The 24,738-nt window shown below is 43.1% G+C and overlaps 1 protein-coding gene and 1 pseudogene across 2 annotated transcripts; both read right to left on the bottom strand.

The window, feature by feature from the left end:
- Nucleotides 1-3,522: 3,522 nt before the first annotated feature.
- LOC133895318 (protein phosphatase 1 regulatory inhibitor subunit PPP1R8 homolog) lies at nt 3,523-8,820 on the bottom strand. Of its 2 annotated transcripts, XR_009905585.1 has the most exons (4): nt 8,517-8,820; nt 7,613-8,186; nt 5,779-6,687; nt 3,523-3,814 (listed from the first exon to the last, which is right to left on the bottom strand). XR_009905585.1 is itself a non-coding variant. In XM_062335548.1 (3 exons), exons 2-3 carry the CDS (start codon nt 8,077-8,079, stop codon nt 5,898-5,900), a joined length of 1,257 nt encoding a protein of 418 aa, XP_062191532.1. In that variant the 5' UTR covers nt 8,080-8,186; nt 8,517-8,820; the 3' UTR covers nt 5,613-5,897. The 2 variants fall into 2 exon arrangements, 1 of the variants encoding a protein (XP_062191532.1); XM_062335548.1 differs by lacking the exon at nt 3,523-3,814 and having other exon boundaries at nt 5,613-6,687.
- Nucleotides 8,821-9,144: 324 nt separating this feature from the next.
- Nucleotides 9,145-10,401, bottom strand: LOC133895076 (uncharacterized; annotated as a pseudogene).
- Between the last annotated feature and the right edge of the window lie 14,337 nt (nt 10,402-24,738).

Raw genomic sequence — 24,738 nt, 5'->3', positions numbered from 1 at the left:
CCACTTGATGCGCATTTAATCGATCTTTCGAAGGTAATATGACAAGTCGATTGGTGGAGTTTCAACGTTGATGATCCAAAGGCTCTGACCAGAACAGATTGAGAACCCTCGCAAGCACTACACCACTACTTCGTGGTTATCAACCATGCCAAGGCGCAGTTGATCTCACCAAGAAGGCTTTTCCTGCAAACCAATCGAGAACACAAGCAAGAACAGGTAGAAGCAATCTAAATATTGCTAATTATCAATGAAATACTCGAGTTTAGGGTTCAACAAACCGATCAACGGTGAAACTGTTTAAAATAGAATAATCTAAGCTAAATCTGAGCATAAACTATGATGACTACCGTATATTTATAGGGGAACATGAGGGGGTCAACCTAGGGTTGTGCAGCCATGGAAAGAGGCGTGCACAACCTGGACTCCAACCTCGACACGATTACAAAACCCGACAGGGTCCAGAACGGTGACGCGGTACCTTATTCCTTCGACTCTCACTAAACTATAAGGAATTTTGGTCTAGCATAGATTCATTGGAAAGAGCTCAACATAAGTTTTCCAGCAAGTCCAAGAATGCATAAAACGGACTTCGTATGAGAGAGTTATGCCCGTTTTACTGACATGCTGTCTTGAGACTTGACCACGATCATGACTTCGATTGGAGCTCAGCCTCGAGTCCGAGTAGACTTGGCCTTCGAGGGGTGACGTCCGGGTACGGTTGTAGTGCTTCTTTCACGTTCCTAAGCAGTAAAAGATCACAAGAATCTAGTAGTAATCCATCTAAGGAAACATGAACAACGAGAAATGAGTTCACCTGGTGGTCTAATTATCGTGCACGTGCTCTTGTAATTGGACCTTGTATGATTTGAGGATTATTGGCGATATTGATTGTATCTGAAGGAGCCATAAGCTCATCACTCTCTCTCTCTCTCTCTCTCTCTCTCTCTCTCTCTCTCTCTCTCTCTCTCTCTCTCTCTCTCTCTCTCTCTCTAGAAGATAATCTTCCATTGCTCCATCAAAATCAAGCCTCCATGCTTCAATTGAAATTCCACACGCACAGATCAAGCTACTGACATTGTTCCAGGCGTAGAGCCATACTCCACTGCTGCCTACATATAGGTTAAGCATGCAAAGCTCGTCATCGACAATCTCGAGCCAATCGTGGCTGCTAGCACGTGACAGGTCGGAAAACAATCGTTGAGACCCTACCTCGGTCATCCCCACATGTTGGCTATAGAGCAAGGCCTCTAGGGATGGACTATCCCCGTCAAGTGGGGCGTACCAAATCGGTATAGGGGTGTTAGAGTGATGCCCGAATCTAGCGAGGGGTGACCTCATTGGTTGTTGAGGACGCCACGTGTGATGGCCAGCATAGAGCTGCTGGATGTAGCCATCCTCGGTGAGCATTGCCGTTTTTGCACCTCTGGTGTCCCATGAGGTAGCACCCCTTTGTTGTCTTGGGCCCTGGAATGGGGTCATCCCTCCACCTCGGTCGGCGTGTGGCGACTCCACCTCCGCCGTGTTTGTCCCCATTGGAGTGGTGCCGCCTCTGCATCTCTACTCGTTGTGGTGCCGCTTGATCCAGCCTCTCCCACGCGCATTGCCAAGTAGGGAGGACGTTGGTGGTTCATGCACGGCTCCTTAGGCAACGTCCTATGCACCTACGCAGGGGGGCGCTTGATGGAAGTTACATTTATTTGCTTGCCACCGTGGAGCGCTGGCTGAGTGCCTGCAGATGGGTCACCGCTCGAGTAGGCATCTGACGCCGGGAGCGGGACAAACACGTCAGACTTTTTTCATGGACGGTTACACAGGCTCTTAGCTATTTAAGCATCCCTAAAATAGTTATTCCCATTGTAGGTTTAGTCTCTTGTCTTATATGATGATGTAGCATTTTTTCTCTCTTTAAGAGTCTAGATAAGCGTCTATGTATTGTGCGTGCCCTTGCTCTATGTACAAGCCCGTAACCCCCAAATTTCTCTCTCCCTTGCTCTAATATGTCAGTTTTGCTATGTGAGTTCTTGTTGATTTTGCTCTTTGAATTTTTACAGAGTTGCATTTAAGTTGAGACAAATTTGCTCTTTGAATTCATATGAATTTGCTTGCAAATTGAAACAAATTTGCTTTTATGAGTCCTTGTTGATTTTGCTCTCTGAACTTATACAGATTTGCCATTTAACTAAAACAAATTTGCACTCTTAATTCTTGTGAATTTACTTGTAAATCAAAACAAATTTGCTGCTAAGATTGTGTGAATTTGCTTGTAAAATGAAACAAATCTGCCCTTAGGATTGTGTGGATTTGCTTGTAAAATGAAACAAATTTGCTTTGTTGTTATGAGTTGGTGCGGATTTTCTTTGTAAATTGAAAAAAATTGTTTAATGAGTTTATATGGATTTGCTCGTTGGGTTCATGTGAATTCCTTGTAGTTTGAAATAAATTTGGTCAATGAGTATGTATGTATTTGCTTATGGATTTAGACAAAGTGCTCTCTGAATTTATAGGGGAAGCAAAAATAGCCTTGCTTTTGTAAGTTGACAGGGGCATTGGTGACAAGGAAAGTGAGAACACATTATGTGGGGCATATTGAACAGCTTTAGATTGAAGCACCGGTTCGTCTTGCCAAAAAAATGGCATTGAGCGTCCCCATGTCCCTGTTTCGGCCCAACGATGGTGGCTCAGGCGTGCACGATCGGCCCAGGCGGGAGCCAGATGCGTGGCCCAGGCGGGCGCTAGCGCGCAGCCCAGCCAGGCACGACCTTGCGCCGTGGCACGGTGCGGATCGACCCAGTGGGTGGCCTCAGCCCAGTGGGCTGCTCAGCCTAGGTGGGCGGGGACAGGTTCCTCGTCGGGTCTCTATTCCCTGCACGGGGATGAAGATGGGAAGAAAATAGTCCCCACGAGCGGAGATGGGGATGGAAAATTTTCCTTCATGTGAGGATGGGGATGGAGAGCCATTCCCCGATAAAAAATTCCCCATTGATATCCCTACCCGCAGTGGGTAAAAGCACAACATTTGGTGGGGCTGGCGTGGGCACAATCCAAACAGCCGCATTAACGGGGGCTCATGCGGTATTGGGTTCATATGATGCGCCTGCTTCGCCCGACACGGACTACTACACTTGCCTCGCTTAAGCTCAACGACAGAAAAGGAAAACGAGGATCAGGTCAGGATGGACCTAAAATATGGGTGTGCATGCGATGGGTTTAAGGCTGCACGTGCAGGCTTTAGCACAGTTCATCAGTGTCCTAACCCAGCAGCAAATAACCACCAAAATGCAGTGTCCGACAGCAAAACCAAGTTTTTACGGTGTTCTATAGCCAAAACCAACATCCAAGGGTGTACCATAGCAAACGTATCGCTTCAAAAAAATACAACCCGAGCACATATTTGTCAGGTGCTTAATACGGACTGAATCAAGCCATTAATCTCACTTCATTTTACCTAACGAGCATGAACAGTACATTCATGAAAAGGATTACCGCAGGTTTGTAATTTGGACAATCTTGGACCTGCCCACATAATTAAAGATGTTAGACTTAATATACAAAACTTCCATACGGCCATTAATTTTGTATTTCTACATGGTGAGTACCTAAGCAAGGAAAGGTTGTTTTAAATGGTGCAGCAGGTTACCCAAAAACATGTAAAACCATCACACATCGCGTTTTGAAATACACTGTATATTTCGAATGAGTTTACATAATTCAGCAAGCACAAGAACTTTCTTTTCTGTTCTCAATCTTGTTACAAGATCAGCAGGTGTTCTTGGCAAAAATAGGCCCTGCCTGCACGGTAAAAGTTTTCAGATACCTGGAAATGATTCAAGAACATAGTTTAGAGACGAGTGGATGTTTGTGCTGCATCAAAGAGCTAGGAAATTTCCAGGCAAAATATCACCAAAGAAAATGGTGAATAATATAAACGGAATTAACTACAGATGTATGCTTTATTGACAAAGCTAAATGTGCCCCTGGTGGCATTTCACCCCATATCCACAACATTGGGTATGCTTTGAAATTTGAATAAAATCATAACTTTGATTGCATCCTCAATGGTGCTGATATGGAGTCGATATGCCCCCTAGGGAAATTCATGTTTAGTAACACTTCAAACCTACTCTTCCATACACATTTGTAAGTTAAAAATGCTCTTCCATACGTACCCCTACAATTAATATAGGGTGTGCCACTTCAAACCTACTCTTCCATACACATTTGTAAGTTAAAAATGCTCTTCCATACATACCCCTATAATTAATGATACTTCATACATTATAACCCAAAAGCACAACCTGACAATGGTTAGTTAAACCTGACTCGTTATTGCTAGTGCAAAACGTCCTACTGGCCTACTTTGATAATAATATGCCGTCAGACACGCTGTCCAAGCAAAATTAATCACACTCTGAAGATTGCTACTGCTAAACACCCTACTTTGATAATAATATGCCGTCAACTACCTCTTATCCTATGCAGCATTCTAGTTTATGGGGCACATTTATCGAACCATCACACAGGACTAGTGCAAATTTATGGCAATCTCTATTCTATTCATTTTCCAAAATCAATCATTTAGCAAAATACAGCTAAACAGAACAAATGCAACAATGCATCCTGCAAACTGCGATCTGTAATGCCATTCCATGTTTCACACATCCCAAATAATGCACATATCATGAAGCATTTTAATGTCAGTAGACTCACAAGTAAACATGTTACATGTCCCCTTATCATATTTATTCCTTTGGGGTTATCAAGGTATAGCAAAGACTTCAGATTAGCTTTTCACTTGGAGCATTCCCTAGATGGAACTTACTATTTCATAGTCACACCAGAATCGTGTCAGCAATTTAAGCATCCAAGTATATCATGTTAAATCATTCATTCTCTTCTACAGCATAGTTAAAAACCATAAAGGCTTCAGTAATTACACAAGTTGTCAGATCAGTGTTTCATAGTCCACATTAATGCATTATTGGTTGTTGAAGTGCACTAATAAACATCAGGGACCAATTCGGTTGCACCTTATGCACTTATCAGAGATTCAAACTCATATTAGTCTCTGTGAATAATTGCTTTACAAGTTCTTCAGTGAGCTAGACATGTTTTCATTCTTATTTTCTGTTCTTTTTTAACATTCATAATTCCAGGCCGACCGCACATTGATACTTTCCTCCTGAACTTCCAGCATAAGCTGCTTACAAAAATTTGGGTACAAACCAACTGGAAAGATAAGGTTTGACTTTATTTTGTATTATCACAACCTGGAGCTGATCATAAAATAAAATTGATAACAAAGACTGAAGCAACCACATGCAGTCAGGGAATTACTTTGCACAAGGACATGACGATAGAATACTTATCTACATATTTTCTGACCAAGAACTATCATTCAAAGCAATAAAACCCATGTAATAAAAGGTGGGTTGCAACTAAACTCTGTATCTAACTGATGAGATCAACACGAATATGGTCCAACAATAAAGAAAATGTCAACAGCATGCAAAATTGCAAACGCAAATCTCCTGCTTTTCAATTTTTGGCATTTAAATTCATGACATGTCCAAAGACCATAACACACATTAGAACATTGCAACAAGCAAAATATAGTGAACAAGACTTCAGAACTTAGAACAGCCGGGTCAGGCAAAAGAAACAGGGGAAGACTAATAAGTCACCAGAGTGGTTAAGACAAGAGAAAACATGGTTAAACTCACCATGTGCATCACCAAGAAAGCATGTCCTAAGCTCCTAACATTTGGAAAAAGAGCATACCTTGCTTCGCAGCAGGGTACAATCATGTAGAACCAAGCAAAATGCTGAAGACAAACTAAAAAACTCCGCCACGAATTTCTGAACAATCCATTTGGTTGTATTTGATTGAAAATGCTGAATCATGAGTCACCAAATAAATCATCGCTGTCATCAGCTGAATTCATCCTAGGTGCCTTCTCCTCAACAGCTTTGACTTTATCTGACTGATCATCTGACTTGTATGCCCAAGATGAGCCCACTTGTCCTGGAACAGAATACTCATAAAGGTCATCATAAATCCCACCTCTTGCTGTGCTCTTAACTTTTTTAAGCACCTCTTGTAGCTTATCCGTTACCCCACTTGGAGAGGTACTTTCTTTTGGTGAAGTTTGCTCCTTTCCTTTTGGTATGACAGTAACCTGTACAAGAGATTCATACTTCCCAACAAGACTGCCTTCCTTTACACCTATAGGGCCTGGTTCAGTTTCAACATCTGCACCATCTGAAATCCCAACCACTTGAGTAAGTTCTCCTCCAATCTGATCTCTAAATGATACTCTCAACTTTTTACTTCTCTTCAAGGGCCTTTCAACCGCCTGATTGTCATCATTTGCACCAGGGGCACCTATTGACGAACCTTTGGAACCAGAGGATATGTCAGATTTACTAATACCATAGCGGTTAAGTATTGTATTGTATGCCACAACAGCGTCTTCATCATTGGGGTCTGGAGGAGATGGCAAACTGACATCTGATGGAAGGCTAGGAGCTGGGAATAGAGCAGCTGTGTTCTTTCGCAGGATATAGGTTCTGGTTGATGCAGCAAAGCGAAGTGACTGTCCAACTTCAAGTTCAACAGGGTTGTCTTTCGTTAATCTCTCATTTGCAACAAATGTGCCATGAACTGATCCTAAATCGATAACATAGATGCTGAAAAAGAAAGGCATGGATGAGCTGCCAGTAATAAACCTAACACAATAATGGTACAGAAAAATATAAAATATTTTCTAAGGTGGCCATTTCTCTGACGGAAAAATTCTGGAAGGCATTCCTTAAGGTCCACAAACACACGAAAGCAAGGAACAAGTCACTGAAATGGAGCACAGAAACCAACTACTAGGACCGCATTGAATGTTGCAACCTATATGTGCATCCAAGTAAATGATTTTTACATTGATAATAAGTTGGCCTTAAAACTTCATTGGATACAGAACATCAAAGGTCGTGAGCATATTGGGGCACCGTAATTCATTATAGATCACCGTTAAGAGATCCGGACATCAAATTCTTTTTGTTAGTTAATATCCAGGGAATGAGTATTGGCTAAAGAAATCTGATAAAGTTATACACAAACCAATTATGAATCGATAACATGCTGAAACATAAATAGAAATATGGAGAAGCCCATAGTGATACATCTAAGGCACAATGGTAAAGAAAAACAATAGAAAACATCTTTCAACATGACCTACACAGTTCTATCGCAGAAAATTCTAAAGGAGGAATGCCTGGGTGTCTATAAATGACTGACAGCAGGGGAACACAGACAGTGACTATTAAGATGCATTTCAACATATTTTCTATATGTGCATTCAAAGGTATATAATTTTGCCATTGATAACATGGTCCGTCTTCATACTTGGTAAGATGCATGAACACAAAAGGTCAAGAATATTTATTGACATGGAATTTCATAACTGATTAATATTCATGAGATCAGAACCACGAGTTCTTCTTCTAGAACATTTAACATCCAGGGAATATTTGATACTGGTTAAACAAAGCTGCCTCACTAATCATCAAATACATCAAAACATAAAGTAGAAACACATGTGATCGAACATGGGGATCAAACCTTCCATTCCTGTGTGGAATGACAGCAGCATGCTGGCGCGACACAGACTGATGGTCTAACACGAAATCACAAGCAGGCACCTGCCTCCCGAATATATGCCTCCTCTTGTCCAGATTGATCCTATCAATGACCTCCCCATCCTTCAACACATCAAGATAGTAAACCCCATGGCGTGGCTCAATCGCCCAGTCTGGAGGTTGCCATGTCGACTGCCCTCCACCGATCTGTGTCCCAACATGCCCAGGAGAAACAGCATCTAGCCCTGCCACCCTCGAGCTGGCGCCTTGCGGACTTTGGTGATTCTGACCCAGCACAAAATTAGAATTTTGTGGCAGTGTCAACGGAGCCAGTGGAGCTTTAGCTGCTCTTGCAGTTGCAGGTGTGTTCTTGGTGCCCGACCCAGACTGCACTGAAAAGGGCTCCAAGGTCTGCGCCTTCTTGAAGCGATCAAGACCGCCACGGTACATCTCCACTCACCTCTTTTGGTTCCGGTCTCTACCACTCCAAATCCAGCAGCTGATGCACTTGTGTACTTAAATTTTGCTGACAAACCCAGGAGCTTGCCCAAGATCTCCTACGGATAGGTTACATCAAATCAGTAATAGCGAAGAAAATAACTTGCAGCCAAATCGATGGTGAATACCAAGTGGCGGACTTAGACGAGGGGCATAGGGTTTCAGATGAATCCCCCTTCATTGGAAAATAAACTGGAATTACAACTCCACCACGTAGCCAACGAATCCGCAACGGACTGGACGGATTGGAGTAACCATCCCAGAAAGAAAAATTTCGGATTCGATTGCACGCAGCAATTAAAGGAAAGGTTAATTAAAAAAAACTAACGGAAAGCCGGAACAAAGTCAGGTCGTAGAACAACCCATTGAAGCAAGGTAAGGTTCCTTACAATTGAATGAAGAAATCGATCGAAGTCCTAACGGATCTGCACTCCACGCCAGTCCTGCACCAGTAGAGTCGGTGGGGAGGAAGTCGAGGTCGCCGGCGGCGTCCACTAGCTTCTCGAGGAGGCCATTAAGCGTCCACTAGCTTGATGAACACCACCCGCCGCAGGAAGAGGAAGTCGAGGTCGCCGCCGTGGATCCCTATGCTGCTGCTGCTGTGCGTCGCCTGCTGGCCCGCCGCCGGGCAATGCCCTCCTGTCAATCGGTTTCAGTCTCGCACTCTCGCTTTGGATTGGGGGGACTCGTGATGGGCTTTAGCACAATGGGCTGAGAAACGTCCACTAGCACTGGTATTGGGTATTACAACCAACATTTCTCGCGGCCCGCGGCCCCCTCCTGCCGCCACCCTCCCGAAACCTTTGTACGCTGATACTTTATATGTCATCCAAAAAATTCACTTCCTTCCCTTTCATGCCACTTCCATTACTTTCAAGAGATTGTGTGGCCGTAAGAGTCTTGGATCTTGTCGATTTGTAACTATAGTGGGTTGACCAACAACCCGTACCACCCTAATCCGACCACAACCGGACATGGCCAGCCCTAGTTAGTTCAATCTCAAATCGATCCCTATCCCTAAACCAAATCAGATTGGACCAGGCTCGCCATGAAGCTTCGTGGGTAGGGAATCACGAGCAGCATGGTGGCAAGAATGACAACAAAGACGGTCTGCAACAGACAATGGAACTTCCCCTCCACGCCATGTGGTCCGCCGAGTGGAGGTGGAAGATGAGCAGCCGCCGCGCTAATAATGTCACGGCGGTGACCATCTGCGACAGCGCATGCCACATGGGCGCCCGGATCCAGTCCAAGTGGATGGTGACCGTGGAGAAGATGAGCAGCGCCTAAGAGATGGACGGATGCTCGAAGTTGTGCAAGTGGTTCAAGGGGATGGCGCCATATCATTGAACGGCTGGTGCTTCGCAAGGCCGATGACCAGCTCCATCAAGATGGAGATCACCATGCTGATGATGATTAGGATGAGCTTGAGGTGGCAGACACCCCCGCACTAGGAACTAGACCGGCGCCGCATAGGAGCTCGACCACAGCAAGAACAAGCGGATGTGGCTGAACAGCTGCCACAGGCCGATGAGGAGGAAGCCGGTGCCTAGCGCGACGTGCCTCACAAGCTCCAAACCGGATGCCGGCGGAAGAGCTCGTCCGTGGTGGACCTCAAAATCAATCACCAAACGCCACCCATGCCCCTCTCATCTCTTGTGTATGTGACTTGCCACACCGCCACCGCTGCCCGAGAAGGAGGAGGCAGAGCTTTTCCACACTCCGCCGCTATCGCTGGTGAGATCGAGGTAAACCCTAGTTCTTTTCATCTAGATTTGAAATTTTCCATCTCGAGTTAAAAAATTGTAGTTGAAATTTTTCATATCAAGTTGAAAGTTTCCAAATCAAGTTGGAAACTATGAGTCGACAATTTTCAAATCTACTTGAGAGTTTTTAAGATGCAAGATTGTTGTTGGATTTTGACTTTGTTCTAGTGGTGGAAGGAGAGGCGGTGAAGGAGGAAGGGAAAGAGTAGCCTTATCAAAACAAGCATATGAGATCAATCGTGTCTTCCACTGCTAGCGGTCAAACGCAAAATAGGATCCCTCACCCCTTTCTCATTCTCCTTCCACTCCGACAGTAGAGTCGACGCGCTCCTCCAATAGTGTAGACTACTTAATCGGAAAAAGTGTACAACTGCTGCCTATAAGGCTTACACACATATTAGTCATAAATAGACAACTTCTCCAAAATATTAACTACATATTAAATATAACATAGTCTCCGAACTTTATATGCGACCCACATGTAAGTGTTTTTAACGTTGTTGGCCATCGCCCCTCTCAAATAAGTCGATGGTAGCTAGACCTCTCTCTCCACAACCTATCCACTACCCACTACGTTAGAAATCATCAAATAAGACATATCATTAGTGACAGCTTCTCAATACGCATCACTAATGTAGACGGATCCAGAGTCGATCCGTCACTAATGTGTGGCCTGGGTCGGGACTCGGCCACGATCCATCACTAATGCGGGTTCATTAGTGACGACAAAGCGAACGGCCTGTCATTAAAAATATTAGTGACGGGTCACATTAATGTCTATCACTAATAATTCAATCATTAGTGGCGAGTATATGGAACATACGTCACTAAATGTAACCTACTCATTAGTGACATGTCGTTATGAGACCGTCACTAATATTAAAGTAATTAATTAGTGATGGGTCATAGTTGTTACCATCACTAATGACCGACTCATTAGTGATGGGTGTCCTTATCACCCGTTACTAATTTCTGTCACTCTTATCTGCTCGACCACTCTTATTCATCCATTTCTCTCTCTTGACCACTCTCATCATTGCTCACGTCCGCTCGCCTCCTCCTCCCGCTGTCGCTGCCATTCGCACCTCGCCACCGACGCTATTGCCATCCTCCCCCCTCCACCACAACCCGACGTACGCCGCCGCCCCTCTCTACCTGCTAGGGTTAGGATGATGGATCAAGGTAGTGGCGGGGGCAGTTGCCGTCGCCGTGGCGGACTTGGATGGATCCTAACAACTCCTCCATCGGCTCATGCACTAGGCGTACACTACCCTCTAGGCATTCTTCCACCGACCACGATAGAGACCGATCATAGTAACATCTTTTCTTTTCCCCCCTCATTGTTAGGCTCATAGTAACATTCATTAGGACATATGTTCAAGGGGAGAAAGTAGTGGGGATATCACTATCTCTTTTGACATATGTTCAAGGGGAGAAAGTAGTGGGGATATCACTATTAGGGCATGTGGCAAGGCATCACCGATTTTATTGCATTCCGAAAAAACCGCCGTTGAAGGGTGCCTGAAAGTGCTTGAGGAGAATGGATTCTTTTTGCCTGATTATAACTATTTTCGAATAAAAGCGCTTGATGAGGGCAAAGAGGATTTAGCTTCGATCAGTGAGAGGCTTGCTCAGTTCAATGAATATTATATGATATAGTAATATGTAATGCAGTTGTTTTGATATACATGATTGTGAGCATGTATTATTTTTTATAATTTTATTTTCTTTGCTTGTAGGATATTTTTTGTGACATCTTTGCAGTAATTAGCTTTCATGCTATCTTAGATCAAGCCATGAAGCATCTTGGGTTAAGCTTTTATGGCCCCGGAGTGGACTTCACTGCTAAAGATAACTTCCAAGCTGATATAAGGTTTCATTTAACTGGAAATGAATCAGCTAATAAAACACTGTTTACTATCTATAGTAAAAGATCCAGTCATCCATGTCAAGCAAAAGAGAGTGTATTAATTCATGCGCTAATGTATATCGATGAAGTACTAGGATACATTATTTAGATTTCAACTATGTTAAATATCAGAGGTTATGTGCTCCAGCAAATGCTCAAGTGTAATGATGTATGGTTATTTGCATAAGTACGCAATATATGCATAACTATATTGTATGATTGACTTGAGTTAAATTCAAGTTTCTAGATATATATCTGTGTTCTTGAATGTGAAGACAGGTGCCAAATCCTAACATTGCTTTAGGATGTCGTCCATCGAAATTCAGTTCAGTTCTGTTGAATGGGATGTTGAAGTACTCTCTATTGCATGCATGCCTCTATTTTGAAAGTCGATCTCTTCTTGTAGAAGTTATTAGTGACGGGTTTTAGTTTTCACCCATCACTAATGTGTCATTAGTGATGGGTATTCTTATCACCTGTCATTAATGTTAAATAGTTAGTGACGGGTGTTCTTATAACCCATCACTAATGTTAAGTCATTAGTGACGAGTGTCCTTATAATCCGTCACTAATAAATGATGTTTACTATTATTTTATTCATCGAGCAGCATGACCAGACAGTGTCTGTCCACCGTGGCTGCTCGGTAAAGGGGTGATTTTTTTGGCGATTTTGTTGAGGCCAAATCAAATCTCGGTGATTTGAAGTTGGTGTCAGTCCCTGGCCTTTGAAGGTTTGTCTCCTCCCTCTCCTCCTCTTGCTCATATATGCATGCTGAATTATAGGGTTTAAGTTGAAATCAACAATTTTGCTTCTTCTCCCAGATCTTGATATATGTGGATTGTCCCCCTTAATTAGTGTACATGCGTAACCTACATCTCTTGTTCGGGAGTGTTTGATTATAAATATGACTTGGCAACTCGTTATATTTATAATAAGATGCTCCTAAATTGTCCACGTACTTTAGACAGTTTGAGGATATGTAGCCCGAGTAGTAGGTTTTTGTGCTCTTGTCTGGTTCTAGAGAGAATTTTGGTGGCATCTCCCTGTTGTTCTTTGGATGTGCACCCTCTCGGCTCGTTATCAAGACGTGTATTTGAAGAACGGCGGGGAGGTGCTACCAAAATTTTCTCCAGAACCGTACAAAAGCATGGAAACTTACTCGAGCCACATATCCTCGAATGGGATTAGGACCTATCTTTGCCTATTAGAAATTAGCTAGCATCCTTTGCCATAGATAACATGTATCATATTTGGATGTTAATTATTCTCTTGAATATCACTAGAACACACGTACACACTTAATTTAGTTAAATTGTTATTATATATTCTCTATCGTTTCTATTTAGAAATAATATTTTTTCAATTTGTAGATGGTGGATCGAAGTTGGATGTACCTTGATTGTCGTACTTGTAACGAGTACATAAGCGTGGTGAAGTCATTCTTGATTGTCACGGTGGCGGATATGGAAGGTCGGGGTAAAACAGCAATTTGGTGTATATGTTATGATTGCAAGAATGAGAAGAAGTTCCCAAAAACCTAACAATGTGTATGATCACTTGTTAAGGCGTGGATTGAAAGAGAGATATCATGTTGGGAACAAAAACGATGAGGAAGACCTTAACGAAGAGGAAATGGATCAGATCCTCCCGGATAGTAGTACAAATCAAGGACTCCCACCAGCCGGTGATATAGATGATTATCTCAGGGACGCAGACATATCAGGGTTCAATGATGACTATGTAAATTTCATAAAGAATATGGACCAAATGGTGCGTGATGCTGAGGGGCACGACGAGTATAGTGATGGTGAGTTTGCTAAATTCCAGGAATTGGTGCAAGACTCGAAGACACTATTTTATCCTGGCTGTAAGGAGAAATAAATGTTGTTATTTGTGGTGCTTACGCTTCTGCAATTGAAGGCAACCCACCATTGGTCTAATAGGAGTTTCAAAGCATTGTTGCATCTGCTAAAGGACATGCTACCAGAGGGGAACAAGATGCTCAAGAACGTCTACGACGTGAAGAAGATAGTTTATCCTTTGGGATTAGAGGTAGAAAAAATACATGCATGTAAAGAGGATTGTGTCCTAATTCGTGGAGAGTATGCAGACCTGGATCAATATCCTATTTGTGAAACCCATCGATACAAGTGTAGAAATGACGGTGGCGACGTGGAGGAAGGCAAACAGAGAAAAGGGCCTCCTAGAAAGGTGATGTTGTATTTCCCTGTAATTCCTTGTTTGAAGCATTTGTTCCAAAACAAAAAAGAGTCCCAATTGTTGCGGTAGCACAAGGAGGGTCGTAAAAATGACGCAATGATACGGCACCCTGCATATTCATCTCAGTGGTGAACCATTGATTTCACATTTGGCTGGTTAGTTAAAGAATTAAGAAATATTAGGTGTGCTATGAGCACAGATGGCATAAATCTATTCGGTAACATGAGTACCTCATATAGCACCTAGCCTATTGTACTGTCTATCTACAACCTTCCACCTTGACTTTGTAAAAAGCGAAAATATATTATGTTGTCGACCTTAATTCCTGGTCCAAGGCAACCTGGCAACGACATCGATGTGTACGTCAGGACTTGGGTGGATGATCTTAAAGCACTCTGGTCTAAAGGCGTTGAGGTTTGGGATCAGTATAAGTGAGAATACTTCACTCTATATGCCATGTTATTCGTCACCATCAATGATCTAACAACACTTTGTAATTTGTCAGAGTAGAGTAAAAGAAAAGGTGAAGCTTGCCCCTAATGCTTAGATGACACTGAGAGCATGTGGTTGAACAAGTCAAAGAAAATAGTGTACATGCAGCATCGATGTTTCCTTCCAAGGAACCACCGGTACCAGAAAATGAAGTTTCAGTCTGACGGCACAAGGGAGAAAGTGTCACCTCCAAGGCATTTTAGCGGGCAAGATGTCTATGATAAGGTTCAGGATATCAATATTGTCCTTGGGAAGCAAAAACGATCCTTCACGAGTGATAAAAATGGAATGTGGAACAAGAAATCAATTCTCTGGGGGTTTGATTATTGGAAATACTTAGACGTTCGTCATTGTATTGGCCTCATGCATGTAGAGAAGAATATCTACAATAGTCTCCTCGGTACAATGCTCAACATGAAGGGGAAAACAAAAGACCATAAAAATGCAAGAGCTGACCTTGAAGAAATGGGCTTAAGGCTGGAGATTCATGTCAAGGATACGGATAAAGGGAAATTCCTACCTCCATCTTGCATCACCCTATCCAAGAAGAAGAAAAAAGAGTTTTGCGAGTTCTTGCACGGTGTGAAAGTTTCCTCTGGTTACTTGTCCAACATTAGAAGACTTGTTTCGGTGAAAGAGCTGAAAATAGTTGCCGGCATGAAAACTCATGATTGCCATGTGATGTTGACGCAGATAATTGCGGTTGGAATTAGAAACATGTTGCCAATTGGTGTTCGAGAGGCTATCATGAGCATGTGTTTTTTTTTCAATACAATTGGTCAGAAGGTACTCGATCTGGAAGCGCGAGGCGAGCTAGAAAAAAGACACTTCGAGTCTCTATGTCTTCTCGAGATGTATTTCGTACCATCATTTTTCGATATCATGGTCCATCTCACATCTCACCTTGTGAAAGAGATTTATTTTTTTGGCCATGTGTTCCTGCATTAGATGTATCCGTATGAGGAATTTATGGGCGTTCTCAAGTTATACATAAGGAATAGAGCTTTTCCTGAGGGGTGCATCGCGCAGGGTTACTCTACAGAGGAGGTAGTAGAGTGGTGCGTTGATTACATGGACACAGATAACCCAATTGGTGTGCCTCATTCTCGCCACGAGGGTAGGCTCGCAGGGCAAGGAATTCTGGAGAAACATGCAATTACTCTTGAGCCGAAGGCATACGACCAAGCTCATTTCCTCGTGTTGCAACAAATGAGCGAAGTGTCTCCATATATCGACGAGCACAAGCAGTTGCTTCTTCAGGAGAATCCAGGGCGGACCGAAGCTTGGCTTGCGAAGCAACATATCCAAAGGTTCAACACTTGGTTTCGAGATCGAATCAATCAATCGAGTACTCCTACAAGTGATTTGATCAGGAAACTAGCAACAGACCATATATACACAATTACAACATATCAATGGTACGATATAAACGGTTACACATTTTACACAGTTGCCCAAGATCAGAAAAGCATATACCAGAACAGCGGTGTCTGTATAGATGCTTAGGATTACAACATGCAGAGGAGTACATACTATGGTCAGATAGAGAACACCTGAGAACTAGATTACTTGGGATTCAAGGTACCCCTGCTTCGGTGTCGTTGAGTACACGGGACAAAGGGCATTACCAAAGACAAGTACGGATTCACTAGCGTTAATCTCAAACTTGTTGGATATAAGGAAGAACCTTTCGTACTCGCTAAAAAAGTTACCCAGGTGTTTTATATGACTGACGCGATAGATAAGAAACTTCATGTGGTTCTCAGCGGGAAAAGACGGATTGTCGGAGTTGAAAACATGGTTGATGAGGACGAGTACAATCAATTTGATGAAATGCCTCCTTTTTCTACTGCGATCATGCCACAAGTTGCGTTCCGACCATAACGAAGAGATCCATGTCAAAAAAGTACGAAAATGGTTGTCACATGCCAAATGATACATGAATCAATGTAACCTCAAATTTGTAATATTTGTAATATTCAGTTAATTCTGAATTTCAATTTAACCAAAATTTGTAATATTTAGTTAAGTTTGAATTTCAATGTAATCTCAAATTTGTAATATTTGTAATATTCAGTTAAGTCTGAATTTCAATGTATCCTCAAATTTGTAATGTTTGTAATATTCACTAATGACATGTCGAATCCCAGGATGGAGAAACCTAGTCATTAATGACATGTCGTATCTATAACCCATCACTAATTTAAATATTTATAAATAACTGGCCCGAGAACCCTAGCCTCCAATTTACACATCCTAAGCTTCCTCCTCGACGCTGCACCCACCGCTCTGCTCCTCTAATCCAGTGTCGTATATGGCCGCCAACGAAAGGGACCTGGCGTCATCGTCCTCAGTGCCAGCCCCTGACAATGAATACATTGATTGGGACCTCTTGATGGTGGAGGCGGAGGAGGAGTATGAGAAGGAGAAAGCGATTGCCAATGATGAGGCGATCACTCGCATCGTCCATGAGGAAAAACTCATCAGCAAAGCTGAGGGAACGATTGAGGTCATCGTTAGTGATGAGGCTATCGGACACCTCTTGGCGGAGGAGGTGGAGATGGGCTGCGACTCTGACACTGACGACGGCGAGGAGGAGGAGGAGATGGGCGATGACTCTGACACCGAGGAGGAGGAGGAGGAGGAGGATGAGATGGGTGGCGACTCTAACACCGACGATGATGACGAGGAGGAGGAGGAGGAGATGCGCGGTGACTCTGACATGACCGACAACAATGAGGAGGAGGAGGAGGAGATGGGCGGCGACTCCGATATGACCGACAACGACACGAGGAGGAAGAGGATGAGGAGATGTGCGACTCTGACATGACCGACGAGGAGGAGGAGGAGGAGGAGATGGCCAGCGCCAGTGGCAATTCCTCGACGACATTGATGAATCGTAGTCCATTACTTACCTAGGTTTATGGTGCTAATCCGAATTTAGCAATTTGGATTTAGCACCCTTCTTTTGTAGTCCGAATGGGTTTTTTTTTTAATCCGGACCTTCTTTTGTAGTGATGAACTTACTTATCCTAAATAAATGAAAAATGTCAGTTAATTGGAAAAGTGTGTTAAATTGAGAATGCAAGTGAGACAGCTAATTGAGTACATTTTTCTCATCATCGTATTATCTTGCTGCCAAATCCTAACTTTGCTTTAGGATGCAGCCAATATATATGTAAATAGAGGGATGATCATATTAGTGACAGGTGATAACATCACGCGTCACTAAAGAGGTCATTAGTGACGGGTGGATTTACCACCCTTCACTAATTACTAAGTCCCAGTGACGGGGTGGTAAATCCACCCATCACTATGATCCGATCATTAGTAACGGGTGGTAAATTCACCTGTCACTAATGATATGTTTATAAATAATGGGCGCGGGAACCCTAGCCTCCAATTTTGCCTAAGTCCCTCCGCACCTGCCGCCCATTCCTCCTTGCCTCCTTCTCCCGGTCGTCCCCGAGGCCATTGTCATCTCCCTGCCATCCTTGTCCCCCTCCTCGACACCATCTCCCTGCCATCCTTGTCCCCGACTACCCCAATGACGAGGAGCCCACACTGTCATCGCCTCCTCCCCGACGAGCACCCCAACGCCGAGGAGCCCGCACCACCGTGCTCTACGCCACCATCATCCTCATCTCTCAAGGTAGGCCTCCTGCCGTCCCCTCCTCGCCGATGCCTACCGCCATCGTCCTCATCCGGCATTGTGAGTTACTTCTGTGTATTCTGCCATACTTTGTGTGCTGAGGGTGAATGCAAATGGTATGTCGGATTATATTACTTGATGATGATAGCGGCTAAGTGAGGTTGTGTGTGACAACGTAGTCTACTTAGGTGTGAGAATATGAACTTAGCATTTTAGCACAGATGAATTAGGCACACTGTTATCTTACCCATTTAACACTTACTATTGAATACTTAAACTCTACGTGTTCCTATTGTTGACCCTTGATTTGCGATTTCTATGTAGTATTTACGGTGATATAGGAGATAAAGGGTATGTGAATCAATATTTAGCAGCTTAGCACAACCATGTAGAATTTTTGCTTTTCAATATGCATAAATATGGAGGCTGCAGTGCATGCTGTTATTGGGAATGATCTAATAATTAAGAGTACGTTGTCACAGATACCGATGATATGAGATAGCCAATTTGGCATTTAGATGGTGACATCAGTCGTAACCCGCTTTCTGAGAGTAAAACTTAATAACATAAACATATTCTTGATGTTTATATGCTTGGCATATGCAATTTCCATGTTTACCTATTTTTATTCTTGCTTATGTTCAGTCATGATAGCGCACATTGATTCTTATTCTTGATTATCTGCTATTGTATATTCTTGTCACTAATGTATGCATATTGCACAACAAGTTCATGATGGTTAAAAATTAAATTTGTAAGAACATCCCAAAAATGAATTTAGGTTGTTTAACCTATTACGTCGTCTCCCGTTCGGGAGTGTTTGATTATAAATATGACTTGGTAACTCGTCATATTTATAAGAAGATGCTCTCGAATTGTCCACGTACTTTGGACAGTTCGAGGATATGTGTTCCGAGTATTAGGTTTATGTGCTCTTGTATGGTTCTAGAGAGAATTTCAGTGGTGTCTCCTGTTTTTTTCGGGATACACACCCTCTCGGCTCGTTGTTGAGACGTGTATTTGAAGAACAGCTGGGAGGTATTGCCGAAATTTTCTCTAGAACCGTACAAGAGCATGGAAACCTACTTGGGCCACATATCCTCGAATAGGATTAGGACCTATCTTTTCTTATTAGAAATTAGGTAGAATCCTTCGCTTTAGATAATAAATACATCATATTTTCATAAATACATATAAAAGTGAATATTGTTACTAAGACTTATACAATTGTACCTGCATATTTGTATTTACTAGATGTCTGTCAATGAGTCATCGGGATCCTCTGACAAAGCACAAGCTCCTAGTCAGAAGTCTGTGCAACCAGGTCCCAGTGGAGCAATAGTACGAAAGGCAAGGGCACAAGCAAAGTGGCCGACTGAAAAGATTACCGTCATGGAAATCGATGATAACAGCATGCCTACGGAGAAGAAGGCCCTACAGATGTTACAGAAGCTCGCAAGCCTTAATGCTCGGGAGAGGGTGTCATTGACCCTTCGGAAGTTCAAATACCTCACTATGGATCAAAAGAATGCATTGTTCAATGATGGTGTCAATACGTTTCAGGAGTTTTCGGAGAACACGAAGGTGAAGGCTTGTAGGGCTACTATGAAAATGATCACCAAACTTTGGAGAAGCCACAAGAGCAAGCTTGTGAATGAGTATATGGCAAAAGAGTTAGAGCCCTTCAACAAGTATCCAAATATTAAAAGAGAGGATTGGGAAGTTTTTGTGGCATTGAAGAGCTCTGAGATGTTCCAAACAGAGAGTTCAGTAAAGAAGCAGCTTCGGGAAAATAACAAGCAAAATAACAACCTGGGCACAGGCGGGTATGTGGGGAAAATAGATAAATGGCAGGTGGAGGATGCAAAGTTAGCCAATGAAGACCGCGAGAATCCTTGGTTGAAATTCCTGGGACGATCACAATCGTATTTGCGCACGAGGGGTGCACTATCAGATAGTGAAGAAATCACCTTCAAATCTAGCAAAATTGAGATAGTCGCTCAAAAGGTGAAAAAAATAGCAACCCACTCCTCCGAAGGTTCATTCACCAGGTTCAGGGAACATGACGTGCTCTCCACTGCGCTGGAAAACCCTGAGCACCCAAGTCGTATTCGAGGTGTGTCCAGTTCCCAAGGCTCAGTTAGGCTTCCCTAGACACGCCGGGATGTATAAGAAGAGGAAGAGGTCAATCCCAATAGATGTGGAAGCATTGACCCAGTCAATCTGGGAGATCATTTATCAAGATGTCCTGCAAAGGTTTGCGGCACAGGGAGTCATAATTTCTAGTGCACCAGCGAGTGGTAGCCTCATTGCTGGACACAAGAGTAGTCAAGCCTCCAGGGAGGTTGAACAACCTGTCTTCTCTCCATCTGTGGAGCCCGATACCATAGACCTTCTCGATGGACCCACGCTGTGCTCGCTGGTCATAAGGCATGGAGGCTACTATATTGAGGTTGCAAAGGGTCTGGTGCATCCAAATGTCCAAGTGTTACATACGTTCCCGATACGTCCTGACTATGCCGCGGTCTTCATGGATTTTGTACATGCTAACGCCATAGACACAGATTTGCTCGTTGCCCTCAATGATGAGATCAAAAAACTGAGTGAAGCTCATCTTCAAAGGATCCAATGGAAGAGGAGGGACATCGTGGTGCACGCGATATCTAAGAGCGATGCGCCTGCATGTTCAAGTTCCCTACCCCAACCTCAGCATCGAGATGCGCTAGTTGTGTCGCCTTTACCCACTCTGTCATCTACAGTTAAGCAACCTGAGGGCAACCTAGAGAAGAAGAAGAAGCCTTTGCCCACTCCGCCATCTACAAGTAAGTAACCTGAGAGCAGCCCAGAGAAGAAGAAGAAGTCCAGGCAGGGTCCAAGAAGCAATGGCTGAAGAAATCCAAGTCCTCTGGTAAGGACTCAATCGCCGAGAAGTGTTGGATAGGGGAAACTTAGACTGAGGAAAACCCAAAATTCAAGCTCGGGAAGCCCTTGCTGCTGGTAGATCCACTTCGGCGGGCGGGACAACCTTGTGTTGAGTTGCATAATAACTACCTGCAAGGTTGTAGAGAGAAGAAGGTTTCCACTGTCTTATATTACCAAAATCATCACTTCTTGACTCGGGACGGTTACTTCCTCATGGGCTTCAATGACTTATATGACCTCTTCAACCTCAATGATCTGGACATGGGGTTATTGTTATGCTTTACATTGTAATCCATTTAAAACTAGACATTCATTAATTATTACTACTAAATTCTCCAATCTAACTAATTTCTTATCTATAGACATTTGATACAAGAAACGAGGAAGAAGGAGCCCTTCGGATTCCTTGACCCCCAGAATGTGACGATTTCTTTGATGGAACAACAAAGGGAATTCGTTGTGAAATATGTGGCTAGGGCAATGAGCCACTTTTCGAAGAGAGACTACCTGATGGCCGCCCACAACACGGGTGACCATCGGATCTTACTAGTCATTGCCCCCAAGTGGAACTTGGTCTGGTACCTCAATTCATCAAGACCAGTGGTGGGACCTAACGGTGAACGGGGAAAACGTGACTATACTTTCTTCAAACAAATCCTTGACGAGTAAGCTCTTCATGACTTAGGTTACACATTGAACTTTTCAAACTTACACCAAATATTGACTATTGGATCTTTCTTCACATGTAGGGCTTTTGACTTGTATATGCGATGTGATCCAAAGTATGATCCACAAAGGAGCCCCGCACACTGACACATAAGACCGTCTTCATGGTAAGTGCCTGCAGACATATTTGCAAAGACTCTACTACTACATTTTTTTCTTTCGAACTGACGGCTTTTTCCCTCTCCAATGTCACAAACAACCACCGGGCAACTCCTGTGGATTCTACATTACATGTCACATGCTGCTATTCATGGCAGCAAAGGATATAAAATCCTCATATGTAAGATAATTGCATAGTCTTTTCATAGCTGCTTTTATTCATTACAAATATCTGATGATAAAATGGTTTTGCTCACGCTAATTGCATACTTTTTCCATAACTACTTTCATTCAGCAGGAATTCAGCTTATCAGACAGCAACATCAAGGAGTCTGCACTCTCCAACATTCGAGCACGGATCACCTAGTTCTTAATGACTGAAGTCGTCTCTTCGAAAGGTGAGTTCTGTTGTAGGGAGGCAGGGCTCTAACTTATGTAATTTGTGGTTGCACTTTTGACTTATATAATTTGTAGCTATCTTGATGTAATTTGTGGCTGCACTTTCAACTTATGTAATTCGAGGTTGCACTTTTGACTTATGTAATTCGAGCTCTTGATGTGGACTTACGTCGTTGTACGTTTCGAGGACTTTTGATTATGTAATTTGTGGTTGCATATCTCGTGACTTGGTCTCTACAATGTGGGTATATATCTTGAAATGAATGGTTATTATGGCATGAATGTATCTGGATGTCTCTTATTTGCAGGAGAAGATAGTTGCCAAATCCTGACATTACTTCAGGATGCAACCAGGAAAAATGTAAATCCCTTCAGGGGATGAGAATATTAGTGACGGGTGGTAAATTCATCCGTCACTGATGACCGAGTCCCAGTGACGGATAGCTTTCCAACCCGTCTCTAGAACTCAGTCATGAGAGACGGGTTGAAAAGATACCTGTCACTAATGACTCATAACACCCCGTCACTGATGATTCGGTCACCAGTGACGGCTTGTAGCTACCCATCACTGGTTCTAGATAATTAGTGAAGGGTGGTAAATGCACCCGTCACTAATGACTCGATCACTAGTGATTAGTTGTTGTTAGCACTCGTCACTAATGACAGAGTCCTAGAGACGGGTTGAAAATCTACCCATCACTAATAAGTCAGTAACCAATGACGGGTGGTAACAACCCATCATTGATGGCTCGGTCAATAGTTACGGTTTGTAGTTAACACCTGTCACTAATGACCGAGTCCTAGAGACGGATTGGAAAGCTACCCGTCACTAGGGATCGATAATTAGTGACGGGTGGTACATACACCCATCACTAATGACAGGCAACAGACCTGCTAAGGTTATAGGAGACGCATTTTAGTGACAGGTCTCAATTATGACCCGTCACTGATGATTGTCATTAGTGACGGGTTCCAACTCGTCACTAATGTTTTATCATTAGTAACACAATAAGAGTGACAGGTGTCGTAATCGTCACTGATAACAATTATTACTTGTCACTAATGTGTTGTTCTGGCGTAGTGACCCTTTCCCGGTTTCCTTCACTCCTCCGCCCCAACTATCACATTCCCCACCCCCACACCAATGCCATTATCCTAGCACCTTGACATTGTTGCTTTGCAGTTAGTCGCTGGCTAGTTGCGCCCTCACTCTATGAACCACCCCACATTGACCAACATTGTTTCCACTGACTGCCTAAACGTCGCGCTCCCTCACCCTTAGTCGCCCATGCGGGATCTGACCGTCCCCAACAGTATCTATGCGACAACAACACGCCAAAAGAGAATGAGAAAGGGGTGGGTGTTTTGTCATTGAGCAACTAATTAGCAGCTTCTTTATTGGGCGATGTATTCTCCCACCTCCTCGCTACCTCAAAGGATTTTTACTGACATGTACTATCTCATAACTTGCCAAAGTGTATTTTTGGAGATGCCCTTAGACATTACAACATCATTGTAACATAAAGTGGCTCGACATGTGTGCTTTTCATTGACAAGAATGTAGGAATGTGGGATCGTGGCTTTGAAGACTGTGGCAGACCTTACCTATAGAGAGTAGGGTGATCACATCAACTTTCGGGTGTTGGTCCTATCCTCCCACATACACACCGACAGTGGTGAATCCCTACCCCAACCCTCACTCCCCCTTCCCACTCCAGCTCCATCCTAAAGTGTTGTAGACGAGGAAGAAAAATGTTGGATGTCGCCGCCAAGAGCATTGAGTGAGGAAACATGCAAAGGCCAATATGTATGAGCTTTGTGGGCTGCACAAGTGAAGGTGAGGCAAGAGGTAAAGCCTGGCCCAGCCAAAGGCAAGAATAGGCCAACTCGCTTGTTTTGTTTTGTTGCTTGTTGTCCCATCTTGTTCTCATGTCCGCTTAGAACATCTCTAACTAGGTACTAGCTACAAGATTTATCAATGTCATCTATAGTTATCATAAGAGACAATCCTCCAATGGATCAGTTATAATATGGTTTCCTAATTTAATGCGAGTCCACATGTAATAGGGTACATAATAGGGTAATAAAATATACATGCATCTATAGAATGACTACTAGTTAGTAGCTAGTTTCTCTCTCTTCATTTATTCTCCTCTCCACATAAATAAAAATATGATGTGGACACCCTTATAGCTAACTAACATTAATTGTTGGAGACGCCTTCAACGACCTTTCAAATGTCGCATTTGATTAACACTTTGTGATGGCGACTTTATCATAGATTATTAGACAACCTTCAAAGCAACTCCATGCTACCATATGCTTGGTGAACTTGCATAGGTTGTTCACACTTCTCAGTTATATGAGATATGTTATGAGAAGCAAGCTTTGGCTTGGATAGTTAGTGGAGGTGATTATATTCTTA

This window comes from Phragmites australis, chromosome 16 (assembly GCF_958298935.1).
Source record: "Phragmites australis chromosome 16, lpPhrAust1.1, whole genome shotgun sequence".
NCBI classification, from domain to species: Eukaryota; Viridiplantae; Streptophyta; class Magnoliopsida; order Poales; family Poaceae; genus Phragmites; species Phragmites australis.
This window is presented reverse-complemented; position numbering and strand designations above follow the sequence as displayed.

Coding starts and splice junctions, on each gene's coding strand:
- LOC133895318 (XM_062335548.1), bottom strand. CDS start 8,079: ATGTACCGTGGCGGTCTTGATCGCTTCAAGAAGGCGCAGACCTTGGAG. Junction 6,688..7,612: donor ATTCCACACAGGAATGGAAG/GTTTGATCCCCA, acceptor TTTCTTTTTCAG/CATCTATGTTATCGATTTAG.